Below are 13,381 nucleotides of genomic sequence, written 5' to 3'. Positions count from 1 at the left end.
TTTCATTTTTGGGTGAACTAACCCTTTAATGAACATCCCGACGCCGTCCACACTGCTGAGAGTGACGTTTTGATGAATATGTAAATATGCGCTGCAACATCTGGACAAACAAAGGCCCACTGATTTTTATGGGTTGCTGTTTTTCATTACACTGTTTATACAAGTAAATAGCTGTTAATGGCTCTATAACGGACAGTAGCATTAACTGCCTTCGATCTTCAGTTTTTGTGTGTTTGCAAAGCGTTGGCCTATTGTGTCTGTTTTTATACACTTGTGTAAAAAATGTTTATGGCCCAAGAAAATCTAGCTGTCTGGAGAACAAACCTCTAATCAACCACTAATTGAAATTCTTCATCACCCTTAGTGGAATCCCAAAGGACAACGTATCACATCAGCAGATATTTGTTCATTCTTTATGTGAAAAAGCACTTGCCACACTAGAGGTCCAGCATTAAGCCCGTCTCAAACATCCAAGAGAAACACATCTGGATAATCTGAGATCATGCTCACAAATGCAGAATGAATTGATCAATTTCTCTGAAGGCTAATGTGCACCAAAGCTCATGGAGTGTTAATGCTGCTCTTTAAAACACTCATCCATCTCTCAGTGATGTGAATCCTTCCCATCATCCTAAATGAGAACTGGACAATCAAGGCCTAAATATCATTTGACAGTGGTAGTAAGTAGCCATGTATGGTTTTACCTGTGGTTACCAAGTCTCACTGTGATGATATTTTCATTTATGCCTAATAATTAATAAAATAATTTTTACCAATAAAAAAAAGTGTTAAATGAACGTAAAGAGTTGTGAGAAAATAGGATGTGTGTCAGGTCTTAAAGTGACAGCAGCCTAATAAACCTGCTGCTGTCTGTCATTAATATTAATCAAAGAACAAAAGACAAAGAGAAAATCACTCACTGCTCTAGACTGAATAACTTTTGTAGCTTTAATAAGGATTAATCTATATTCAATTTATAATTTATGCAGTGGAGACTTGAAGTGTTTGATTATTCAAATTTTCTATATAGGCAGTTAGACCTGCCTGAAAATCTTAAAGCACTGTTTACAAGGTTACATCAAAAACAACACCTTTATTATATTTCAGTTGCTTTCAATTATACTGTAATGTTGAATGGCCAAAATTAATAGCTGAAATTGAGAAGAAAAAAAATCACTTTAATAGATGTTTTGTATTGATTTACCATCTAACGAAGTTATCATAGTTGGTTAAATTTAAGTCTTTGTGCCACCTACAGGTCTTTTGGGTGAAGTGTAGGTTGGTAAATAATCGTGATTATAATTTTGAGGAAACTGTGGCACTGGCTGTCGTGTTGATGATGTCTTCACAATGGATGATCTAGTTGACTCGATCTCTGCTGATACAGGGCTGCGTTGTGGTTATCATTATTTTGGAGATTCAATGTGAAAGTACTACAATATAAAAATAATTAAAATCAAACCTAACCTTTTTTTTTTATAGGTTTTTATATAGGTAATGCAGTGCCAAATATACACCAGCCGTTTTTCATCCCGGCTACAAGAGTTTTGACACTGTGAATTAGTAGGAAAATCTCCTTTAATATGCTCTAAAAGAGCGCTACGGTCTTCATTCATATCAAAACTGGATATTTTCAGATTAAGATCTCGCCTTAGGACCAACTATCCATTCATTTAAACAAGATTGCAACTCACTGAACCCGAAGAAGTCGTGATCCTGAACTCCCGTTGACTTCCCCACATGAATGCGCCATATACAATGATTATAAAATCTTTCACACTGCCTCATAAAACTGTCACACTGTCGTCTGATGGTACATACTATGCACAACATGAAGAGCTTAGGGGGGTTTGAGCCGGTCGGTGACTATTCTGGATGGACAGTGGCAGATAATCAGTGCCGTATTTCCTGCGCATTACAGACTGAAGGTCTCCTGCAAAGCCACGTGGATGAATCTGGGAGCTTTGCATGTTGCCCTTTCTGTATCTCAGCATTGCAGTGATTGAAATTGTTTCTGACAGCTTCGTTCCTTTGTATTATTTATAAATGTCTGGTTAAGGGTACAAAATAATACAGCTCGCGGGCTCAGGGCTGCTTTCTGACCCTCTGCTTTTCAGAAAACTGGAAAAAATGCACCAAGTGTTTTGCTTCCAAAAACCTTGAATAGACATTTACTACAACCCTGAGATAAAATAAACATGATGGATTTAGTGGAAAACGTTTTAAATGACCAAATCACAGGGTCCTCTACTAAGTAATAGCTACAAAAAATAATAATTAAAAAATATACTTTTCATAAAATTCTTATTTCATAATAACCTTTTAATTCAATTCAATGCAGCAACTTATAAAATGATGGAATTATGAATGAATCACACAGAATTGCCAGTGTTTCATGAATAAGACCAATTCTGTGCAATTTTCTGAAATATAGTCAACATGAAAAGTACTTGCAGTTCTTAATAAAAGAGGGTATTCAATCAAAAAAATGTTGACATGAAAAGATGAAAAATCTGCTGTAAAAGAGTCTAAACCAATCGTTCAAGTTGTGAAGGCGCAGACACAATCACTCCATGAGAAAAACTATGACCTTGATTTAGCTAGTTATGTGTTGGAAAGAAATGTCATAAATTACACATTTGAACATAAAGACCTATAGAAGACATGTATAAACAATATATTTCCAGTGCAGGTGATTTCTTGTAGCTCAAACAGTAAAGCATGGTCTATGCAACGTCAATGTCATGGGTTCGATTCTCTGGGAATGCATGAACCGAAAGTGTTCAATGCAATGGATAGTAGTGAACTCGCAACCCGAGTCAGTGCAGTAGTGAACTCGGAACCCGAGTCTGCGCAGTAGTGAACTCGCAACCCGAGTCAGTGCAGTAGTGAACTTGGAACCAGAGTGCGCAGTAGTGAACTCAGAACCTAAGTCAGTGCAGTAGTGAACTCAAAACCCGAGTCTGTGCAGTAGTGAACTCGGAACCCGAGTCAGTGCAGTAGTGAACTCAAAACCCGAGTCTGTGCAGTAGTGAACTCGGAACCCGAGTCTGCGCAGTAGTGAACTCGCAACCCGAGTCAGTGCAGTAGTGAACTTGGAACCAGAGTGCGCAGTAGTGAACTCGGAACCTAAGTCAGTGCAGTAGTGAACTCAAAACCCGAGTCTGTGCAGTAGTGAACTCGGAACCCGAGTCTGCGCAGTAGTGAACTCGCAACCCGAGTCAGTGCAGTAGTGAACTTGGAACCAGAGTGCGCAGTAGTGAACTCGGAACCTAAGTCAGTGCAGTAGTGAACTCAAAACCCGAGTCTGGGCAATAGTGAACTCAGAACCTGAGTCAGTGCAGTAGTGAACTCAAAACCCGAGTCTGGGCAATATTGAACTCAGAACCAGAGTCTGCGCAATAGTGAACTCGGAACCCGAGTCAGTGCAGTAGTGAACTTGAAACCCGAGTCTGGGCAATATTGAACTCAGAACCCGAGTCTGCGCAATAGTGAACTCGGAACCCGAGTCAGTGCAGTAGTGAACTCGCAACCCGAGTCAGTGCAGTAGTGAACTCGGAACCCGAGTCTGCGCAGTAGTGAACTCGCAACCCGAGTCAGTGCAGTAGTGAACTCAAAACCCGAGTCTGTGCAGTAGTGAACTCGGAACCCGAGTCAGTGCAGTAGTGAACTCGGAACCCGAGTCTGCGCAGTAGTGAACTCGCAACCCGAGTCAGTGCAGTAGTGAACTTGGAACCAGAGTGCGCAGTAGTGAACTCGGAACCTAAGTCAGTGCAGTAGTGAACTCAAAACCCGAGTCTGTGCAGTAGTGAACTCGGAACCCGAGTCTGCGCAGTAGTGAACTCGCAACCCGAGTCAGTGCAGTAGTGAACTTGGAACCAGAGTGCGCAGTAGTGAACTCGGAACCTAAGTCAGTGCAGTAGTGAACTCAAAACCCGAGTCTGGGCAATAGTGAACTCAGAACCCGAGTCAGTGCAGTAGTGAACTCAAAACCCGAGTCTGGGCAATATTGAACTCAGAACCCGAGTCTGCGCAATAGTGAACTCGGAACCCGAGTCTGCGCAGTAGTGAACTCAAAACCCGAGTCAGTGCAGTAGTGAACTCAAAACCCGAGTCTGGGCAATATTGAACTCAGAACCCGAGTCTGCGCAATAGTGAACTCGGAACCCGAGTCTGTGCAGTAGTGAACTCGCAACCCGAGTCAGTGCAGTAGTGAACTCAAAACCCGAGTCTGTGCAGTAGTGAACTCAGAACCCGAGTCTGCGCAATAGTGAACTCAGAACCCGAGTCAGTGCAGTAGTGAACTCGGAACCCGAGTCAGTGCAGTAGTGAACTCAAAACCCGAGTCTGGGCAATATTGAACTCAGAACCCGAGTCTGCGCAATAGTGAACTCAGAACCCGAGTCAGTGCAGTAGTGAACTCGGAACCCGAGTCTGCGCAGTAGTGAACTCGCAACCCGAGTCAGTGCAGTAGTGAACTTGGAACCAGAGTGCGCAGTAGTGAACTCGGAACCTAAGTCAGTGCAGTAGTGAACTCAAAACCCGAGTCTGGGCAATAGTGAACTCAGAACCCGAGTCAGTGCAGTAGTGAACTCAAAACCCGAGTCTGGGCAATATTGAACTCAGAACCCGAGTCTGCGCAATAGTGAACTCGGAACCCGAGTCTGCGCAGTAGTGAACTCAAAACCCGAGTCAGTGCAGTAGTGAACTCAAAACCCGAGTCTGGGCAATATTGAACTCAGAACCCGAGTCTGCGCAATAGTGAACTCGGAACCCGAGTCTGTGCAGTAGTGAACTCGCAACCCGAGTCAGTGCAGTAGTGAACTCAAAACCCGAGTCTGTGCAGTAGTGAACTCAGAACCCGAGTCTGCGCAATAGTGAACTCAGAACCCGAGTCAGTGCAGTAGTGAACTCGGAACCCGAGTCAGTGCAGTAGTGAACTCAAAACCCGAGTCTGGGCAATATTGAACTCAGAACCCGAGTCTGCGCAATAGTGAACTCAGAACCCGAGTCAGTGCAGTAGTGAACTCGGAACCCGAGTCAGTGCAGTAGTGAACTCAAAACCCGAGTCTGGGCAATATTGAACTCAGAACCCGAGTCTGCGCAATAGTGAACTCGGAACCCGAGTCAGTGCAGTAGTGAACTCAAAACCCGAGTCTGGGCAATATTGAACTCAGAACCCGAGTCTGCGCAATAGTGAACTCGGAACCCGAGTCAGTGCAGTAGTGAACTCGGAACCCGAGTCAGTGCAGTAGTGAACTCGGAACCCGAGTCAGTGCAGTAGTGAACTCGGAACCCGAGTCAGTGCAGTAGTGAACTCAAAACCCGAGTCTGCGCAGTAGTGAACTCGGAACCCGAGTCAGTGCAGTAGTGAACTCGGAACCCGAGTCAGTGCAGTAGTGAACTCGGAACCCGAGTCAGTGCAGTAATGAACTCGGAACCCGAGTCACTGCAGTAGTGAACTCAAAACCCGAGTCTGGGCAATATTGAACTCAGAACCCGAGTCTGCGCAGTAGTGAACTCGGAACCCGAGTCAGTGCAGTAGTGAACTCGGAACCCGAGTCAGTGCAGTAGTGAACTCGGAACCCGAGTCAGTGCAGTAGTGAACTCGGAACCCGAGTCAGTGCAGTAGTGAACTCAAAACCCGAGTCTGCGCAGTAGTGAACTCGGAACCCGAGTCACTGCAGTAGTGAACTCGGAACCCGAGTCTGCGCAGTAGTGAACTCGGAACCCGAGTCAGTGCAGTAGTGAACTCGGAACCCGAGTCAGTGCAGTAGTGAACTCGGAACCCGAGTCAGTGCAGTAGTGAACTCAAAACCCGAGTCTGCGCAGTAGTGAACTCAAAACCCGAGTCTGCGCAGTAGTGAACTCGGAACCCGAGTCAGTGCAGTAGTGAACTCGGAACCCGAGTCAGTGCAGTAGTGAACTCGGAACCCGAGTCAGTGCAGTAATGAACTCGGAACCCGAGTCTGCGCAGTAGTGAACTCGGAACCTGAGTCAGTGCAGTAGTGAACTCAAAACCCGAGTCTGTGCAGTAGTGAACTCGGAACCTGAGTCAGTGCAGTAGTGAACTCAAAACCCGAGTCTGTGCAGTAGTGAACTCAAAACCCGAGTCTGTGCAGTAGTGAACTCGGAACCCGAGTCAGTGCAGTAGTGAACTCAAAACCAGAGTCAGTGCAGTAGTGAACTCGGAACCCGAGTCAGTGCAGTAGTGAACTCGGAACCCGAGTCAGTGCAGTAGTGAACTCGGAACCCGAGTCAGTGCAGTAGTGAACTCAAAACCCGAGTCTGTGCAGTAGTGAACTCGGAACCCGAGTCAGTGCAGTAGTGAACTCGGAACCCGAGTCAGTGCAGTAGTGAACTCGGAACCCGAGTCTGTGCAGTAATGAACTCGGAACCAGAGTCAGTGCAGTAGTGAACTCGGAACCCGAGTCAGTGCAGTAGTGAACTCGGAACCCGAGTCAGTGCAGTAGTGAACTCAAAACCCGAGTCTGTGCAGTAGTGAACTCGGAACCCGAGTCAGTGCAGTAGTGAACTCAAAACCAGAGTCAGTGCAGTAGTGAACTCGGAACCCGAGTCAGTGCAGTAGTGAACTCGGAACCCGAGTCAGTGCAGTAGTGAACTCAAAACCCGAGTCTGCGCAGTAGTGAACTCGGAACCCGAGTCAGTGCAGTAGTGAACTCAAAACCCGAGTCTGCGCAGTAGTGAACTTGGAACAGGAGTTTTTGAAGCAGTGAAATCGGAACCCGAGTCTGTGAAGTAGTGAGCGTAGTGATCCTTAATATCACAATCCACACTCCCGCAGAGTCAATCGCAAGCAGATCAGTTAGTACAGTTTACTGCAGAACAACCCGTTATGTTGGTGTGGAAAATGTAGAAATTAAAGTTATAGATCCAATTGCCTCCCGAAGATCCCGACAAAAGTCTGCTGGCACCTCAGCTGTCAATCTTGACATCACACTGCATTTTCACAGCATAAAAATAACTAACTAAAACCAAACTTATTTTAAAAAAAAAATTATACACTTGAACTTACATCAGCGTGATAAAAACTACATAAAAAGACTGTCTTTGGAAAAGATATATTTGAAGTGTAATTTAATTGTTTAGTTTGTCTCACATCCCATTAGATTACATGGAGAGGGTGGGGTTTATGACCTATACTGAGACCAGCCACCTGGGGGTGATCACCTTGGCTTTACTTTTCAGGACTTGTGCAGTACACGATGAGCGATGCAGCAATTCAATCTGATACCTGCAACCAGGATTGCCAGGTTTTCACAACAAAACCCGCCCAATTGCTTCTCAAAACTAGCCCAAATCTAGCCCAATCACGTTTCAGGGGAGGTCCCATGGTAAAAACTGCGTTCCGGGGGGAAAAATCTGGGTTACCTGGTAAAATTTGCATCCCAGCTAAATATCATGTTATTTGGGGTCGCTTCAACCCGCGGATATTAAAAACCTCTGCAACAGTGTAAAAGTAGCCCAATTCTGCGGGAAAATCACAGACTTGGCAACACTGCCTGCAATACATATTTATTTGCCAGCAAACCGCCAAAATAAAAGCTCTAAGCAGGTTTATTATAGTTGATTAAAACTAAAACCATAAAAAAATGTTACTTACAAAAAAATAAAACTTATTTATTTCTCTTTTTATTTTAAAATGAATAAAACTATTCATAGACATAAAAAATACAAAAACTAACAACAACACACAACAAAACTTCTTTAATTACAAAATTACTAAAATGAAAATGGAAAATATAAAAAATTGAAATTTGAAATCAATAAAAACTATAATAGTGACACTAAAATATCACTAGCTCGATGGTTTAATGTTTGAAAATTAGAAGAAATGTCAGAAATTAAGACAATATTATTGTAATTTCTAGCTGTATTATAAAATATAATTATATTTATTAAATACTATTTTTTTTACAATAGTATTATTACAATATATTTGGAATATATATTACAACATACTTTGTTTATTATTTTTATTTAATAAAAATAAACGATTCTTATTTTATAGCCATATTGAATTGACCAAAAAACAGACAAACAAACAAATGTGGCCTCAAAAAATAAATAAATAAATAAATAAATAATAAAAATAAAAAACCGCTATTCACTTTATGGTGAACATCCAAATTAGTTTCCCCCAAATTGTTCAGCCCTAAAAGGATGGTTCACACACAAACAAAAGTCTTCAGAGTAAAAAGTAATTTTTCAGCTTTCAGCTATTTTCAACTATAATTCCCAACAAAATCACCCCAATCATTCTAGAATTCAATTCAATAGACTGCATATTGCAGAAAAACAAAATACCGCAATGAGTTTTCTCCAATATTGTGCAGCCCGACTACAAAGGTCAAACTCATCACGTCACCCATCGTGAGCTGTGATTTCGGTGTGAATTTCATGTGAAAGTGAGCATCACGCTGGTCTACTCCCTCTATGAGCGCTTTCAGTGAGTGACGCTCACAAAGAAATACATCACAGACCGTCTCATTCATGTCGTGCCTTTCAAGGACACGAAAAGGCCATTTGAAATAATCGCCCTTGGAATTAAGATCAAACGGACACGTAGTAAATTTCGCTGTCAGAACTTGGCAGCATGTCATGATGGGCCATTTAAGCGTTTCCTATTAGGCTTTTTTGTGGCCTTTACTCCCTCAATTAGCCTCAAATAAAACGTTAGTGTTGTGTTAGATGAGGATTTTGATGTCTGGCATGGAATATGATTTGCAGTTTATCAGAGAGCCACTAATCTGCTCCACTAAGCCAAAGTTTAAGCGAATCACCACTGATTAAACACCGCAGAGAGACCAACACGCTGCTGGCAGAGCGCTAAACCGGCATAATGCTCATGAGCCATAAATAAACATCCCGTAGTAATGCACACTTGCATGCTAGAGATTCGTTCGAGGGTCGCCGAAACTTTGAGATCCGTAATGTGACGCTCTGCATTTGACCCCGGGTGGTATTTAAGACGACTTAAATGTGAGTAACGCAAGTCTCTGGAGCTGCTGAGACTTAAATCCCCTTCATCCCATGAACTTATGTTAGCATATACTTCATAATAGCTGCCCTGCAGGAGTTCATGGCGACACCAGAGATGAGCTAGACCTTTGTATAGTGGAGGTAATTTAACGGCTCAATGAGGAGAGGTCTCACAGAAAAGCATCTTCAGAGAAATTTAATTAAAGCAGTAATAACATTTGAAACGCACAAATCAGACACAGACGCGCTTCTGTCTCGCATGCATTGCATTGCAGTGCTGACAGATGCAGAAATCAATGGTTCGCTTGTCATATACCGCTTTTTAATCTCTTGAAGAGGCATTTTAAAGCCATAATACTGATTGACAGGATATATAGTTTAAATTAAAAGACGCATTCTTGTTGCGTAATGCAAAAAGTGTACAGCATTGCTTCATTCGTATTACTGTAATGCATTAATGAAAATCATCCTGTCTAGACAATAATTCTTTTAAATTCAGTACTACAAATACTGCTATTTGATATTGTGCCTGAAAAGGATTTTTATTTATGTATTACAGCTATAAGAATAAAGCAACAAAACACTTTAAAATGGCATCTAAACAAAAAAACTAAAAAAATCGAAACCAAAACAAGTCCAAAGTAGTGTATTTTAGACAGTACAAAAACAAACATAATATTTTCTGCTCAATTAGATCTTAATAACGAGACATGTAGTTAAAACTACTTCTTTTCTCATAATAACGAGATGATATAACATTTTTCTTGTTAAGACAACATTTCCTCGTAATGAGATGTCGTTAAAACAACAAATTTTGAACATGACGTGTACGAAATATGCCTTTATCTGATCTATAATAGAGAATGTATCCTTTATCAGACATAGAAAAGCAAAAGCAAATATAGCGTAAAATACCTTTTGATGCCTGTATCAATGGCAGTGCCCACAGCACGAGATTGTTGTGATGTGGTGTACAGTTCATCACAGATACTTCCAGCTCCAATCTAAACCCAACTTTCTCAAACTTATAAGGTAGAAAATTTTCCAATGACCTCTAGCCTATAACCGTGATTAAACCCAAAGTCAGTGTGGGTGGGAGTAATGAACACAATATCATTTTTTTATTGCCGTATATCCCCAATTTTAAATATGTATTTTTTAATAATAAAACACAATTTTATAATTTAGCCTATACCATATTTTCTGGAAAATAAGTCGCACCTGATTGTTGCATGCACCAGGTCAGACTTAAGCTTTTGAGAGAAAAACCCTCAGATAATGTTGCATAAAAAATGATATAGCTAAAATACCAGCAAAAATAATTTTAACGCTATTCAATACGAAAAAACAAAAAAATGAATCCCGCACACTATAAACTTGCAAAAACAATAAACTGATGAAGATCTTACGATCGAAACGTTGCTAATAAAGTGTCTTTTTTATTGTTTTGCAAGTTGATAATGTGCGGGATACATTTTTTTGTTTTTTCATATTTTGACTATACCGGTCTTCTTTCCTACGCACCTATCTATCACCTACAGGTGTGCGACGTTAATTATTCAACGCTATTCAATACAAAACAAGAATGAAAAATATAAGTATACAAAAAAAATAAATTATAGTGGCATTCATTACAAACAATATTTCTTTTAAAGCTTAAACAAATTTATTAAAAGCGAAACTGAAACTGGCGTTGAGAATAATATCTCACGCAGCATTACATTTACCTCAGGCAAGTCATTTAGTCTCTACTGCATGTTAGTTCACTAGAGAAATCAACTCTACTAGCCTATATATTCATTATATTTACTTTACCTGTTAGTAATGTCTTAATTATTTAATATTCAAATAAATGTGTCTTGAAAACAAGGTATGACAGTAACCGTGTATATGAGTAGAAAAATAATAGAATTTTATTAAATATATATTTTTTATTTAGTGTTGATTATTTTATCTAAAAATAAATAGCAACAGAATGTAATAGTTTGGGCTCGTTTGTTAATTGTAACCTTTAATATTAAAGTAACGTGTAAGAAAGGGCTCCCTGGATATAGTTTACAACATTAGCTGAGATAATTTTATCCTTAAGAAAATGTTAATTGAATTTATTTAAAGAGACAAAAGTTGCGTCCCAAATGACGCACTATACACTATGCACTTCTACACTATGTACTTGTGCACTATGCACTCATCCATGTAGTGCGTGAATTGTATAAGGTTATTTTGTCATTTAACAACGGAGTCCGATCCTCCCTTCCCCTCCACTACGTAATTAAAGCTGCGACAGTTGAGTGCACAAAGTGTCCAACATTCCACACTTCGTTTTTTCCGTAAAATAAGTGCATCATCCGGGTATTTCAAGTGCACTTTTTCTTTTTGGAATTTTCTTTGTGAACGCACTACTGCACTATTTATACTTAAAAACGTCATAGAATAGTGCATAAGTACGCCAATTGGGACGCACCTATATCTGTTTAATAAACCACTGTTTAATAAAAAGAAGGAAAAGAAGCATTTTTATGTTTAGTTTTCTCCCCCCTGCTGTACTGAACCCGTATCGAACCATCATGTTTGTGTACTGTTACACAATATTAATTATTTGTTCCAGGTTTGGTAAAGTTTTGTAGGTTTGCTACAAGTACAACCCATTGATGTCAGTGTCAGTACTCACCCGTACTCTCTGCACCTCCATGAACACGGCTCTCTGAAACGCTTTCTCCCACAGCACCAGTTCTGAGCCCAGCTCAACGCTGTAGCAGAAGCTCTGGCCGTGACCCACGAGCACACTAAAGCAGAAGGGTTCACTGTCCCGCAGCTCACCATCCTGCTGGAGGCCCATATAAAACTTGGTCTGTATCCAGCAGTCTTCGGCTATCCATAGCTAGACAGAAAAATAGAGATCAGGATTAAAGGATTAGTTCACTTCAGAATGAATATTTCCTGATAATTTACTCACCTCTATGTCATCTAAGATGTTCATGTCTTTCTTTCTTCAGTCAAAAAGAAATGAAGGTCTTTGAGGAAAACATTCCAGGATTTTTCTCCATATAGTGGACTTCACTGGGGTTCAACGGGTTGAAGGTCCAAATGTCAGTTTCTGTGCTATTTCAGCCTTCTTTTATTTTTTATTTTTAGAAAATGTCCGATGGTTTCTCTAGACTCTTATTCCTCGTCTGGGATCATGTAGAGCTCTTTGAAGCTGCACTGAAACTGACATTTGGACCTTCAACCCGTTGAACCCCAGTGAAGTCCACTATATGGAGAAAAATCCTGGAATGTTTTCCTCAAAAACCTTCATTTCTTTTTGACTGAAGAAAGAAAGACATGAACATCTTGAATGACATGGGGGTGAGTAAATTAAACATTGATGTTTACTGAAAAATATAAATATATACACCATTCCATTCAAAGTTTAGAGCTGGTATGAAGTCTCTTCTGCTAATTTATATCCTGTGATCAAAGCTGAATTTTCAGCATCATTACTCCAGTCTTCAGTGTCACATGATCCTTCAGAAATCATTGTAATATGCTGATCTGCTGCTCAAGAAACATTTCTGAGTATTATCAATGTTGGAAACAGTTGTGCTGCCTCATATTTGTGTGGAAACGTGATTTTTATTTATTTATTTTTTTGAAGAAAGAAAGTTCAAAAGAACAACATTTATTTGAAATAAAATATTTTACTGTCACTTTTGATTAATTTCATGCACTTTTGCTGAACAAAAGTGGTCATTTCTTTTTTTCTTTTTTTTTAAATAAAAACTTACTGAGTCAAAACTTTCGTACGATTGTATATTATTGACATAAAATAAATTATTTGAACATTTGAAGTGGATCAAAAAAGTTTATCAAAGTTGTCCTAAGAAGAAGGTTTTAGTACAACTTTGATGAAAGGTTTTGATCCACTTCAAATGTTGACTACTGTATATATATATATATATATAAATGAAGAGTTTGGTTCCAAAACGCAATAAACGCCATTTTCAACAAACATGAGTTTCCGCCAAAATCAGTATTGTATCTGGTTGGTATTGAAAAGTCATTTATTAATTTTGTGCAAAATGCGATATCCATCGTGTTATTCTGTCATGTTTTCTCCCTTTCTTTCCAAAACATGACAAACGCCAGTCTGCTTTTTCTGCTGAACGCGGTATATCCGCTCAACCAATCACAGCGCTCCATTCCACACACTGTAAACATTGAAAGAGCCAATGTACTCGGCAAATGTGTTTATTTAACCATGCGGTGGCGCCAGATACTCTTTAATTGATAATGACAAATAATTCATTTATAACATTAACAAGATGACCCGTTGAATTCATTTCGTATTTTAGTAAAATGCCTGTATATAAGATAAATATTGACAAAGTTTACTTTG

The 13,381-nt window shown here is 40.1% G+C and overlaps 1 protein-coding gene across 1 annotated transcript in view; it reads right to left on the bottom strand.

The window, feature by feature from the left end:
* The window catches only part of sntg2 (syntrophin, gamma 2), a 96,131-nt gene that overhangs the window by 13,940 nt on the left and 68,810 nt on the right, over window positions 1-13,381 (bottom strand). Inside the window, exon 14 of the mRNA XM_067368017.1 lies at window positions 11,675-11,884. Coding sequence (XP_067224118.1) covers window positions 11,675-11,884 — 210 coding nt within the window. The remainder of the gene's footprint in view (window positions 1-11,674; window positions 11,885-13,381) is intronic.

The sequence above is a fragment of the Chanodichthys erythropterus genome, chromosome 18, assembly GCF_024489055.1.
Source record: "Chanodichthys erythropterus isolate Z2021 chromosome 18, ASM2448905v1, whole genome shotgun sequence".
Taxonomy (NCBI): Eukaryota; Metazoa; Chordata; class Actinopteri; order Cypriniformes; family Xenocyprididae; genus Chanodichthys; species Chanodichthys erythropterus.
Note: the sequence above shows the minus strand (reverse complement) of the source record. Positions and strands in the feature narration are given on the sequence as shown.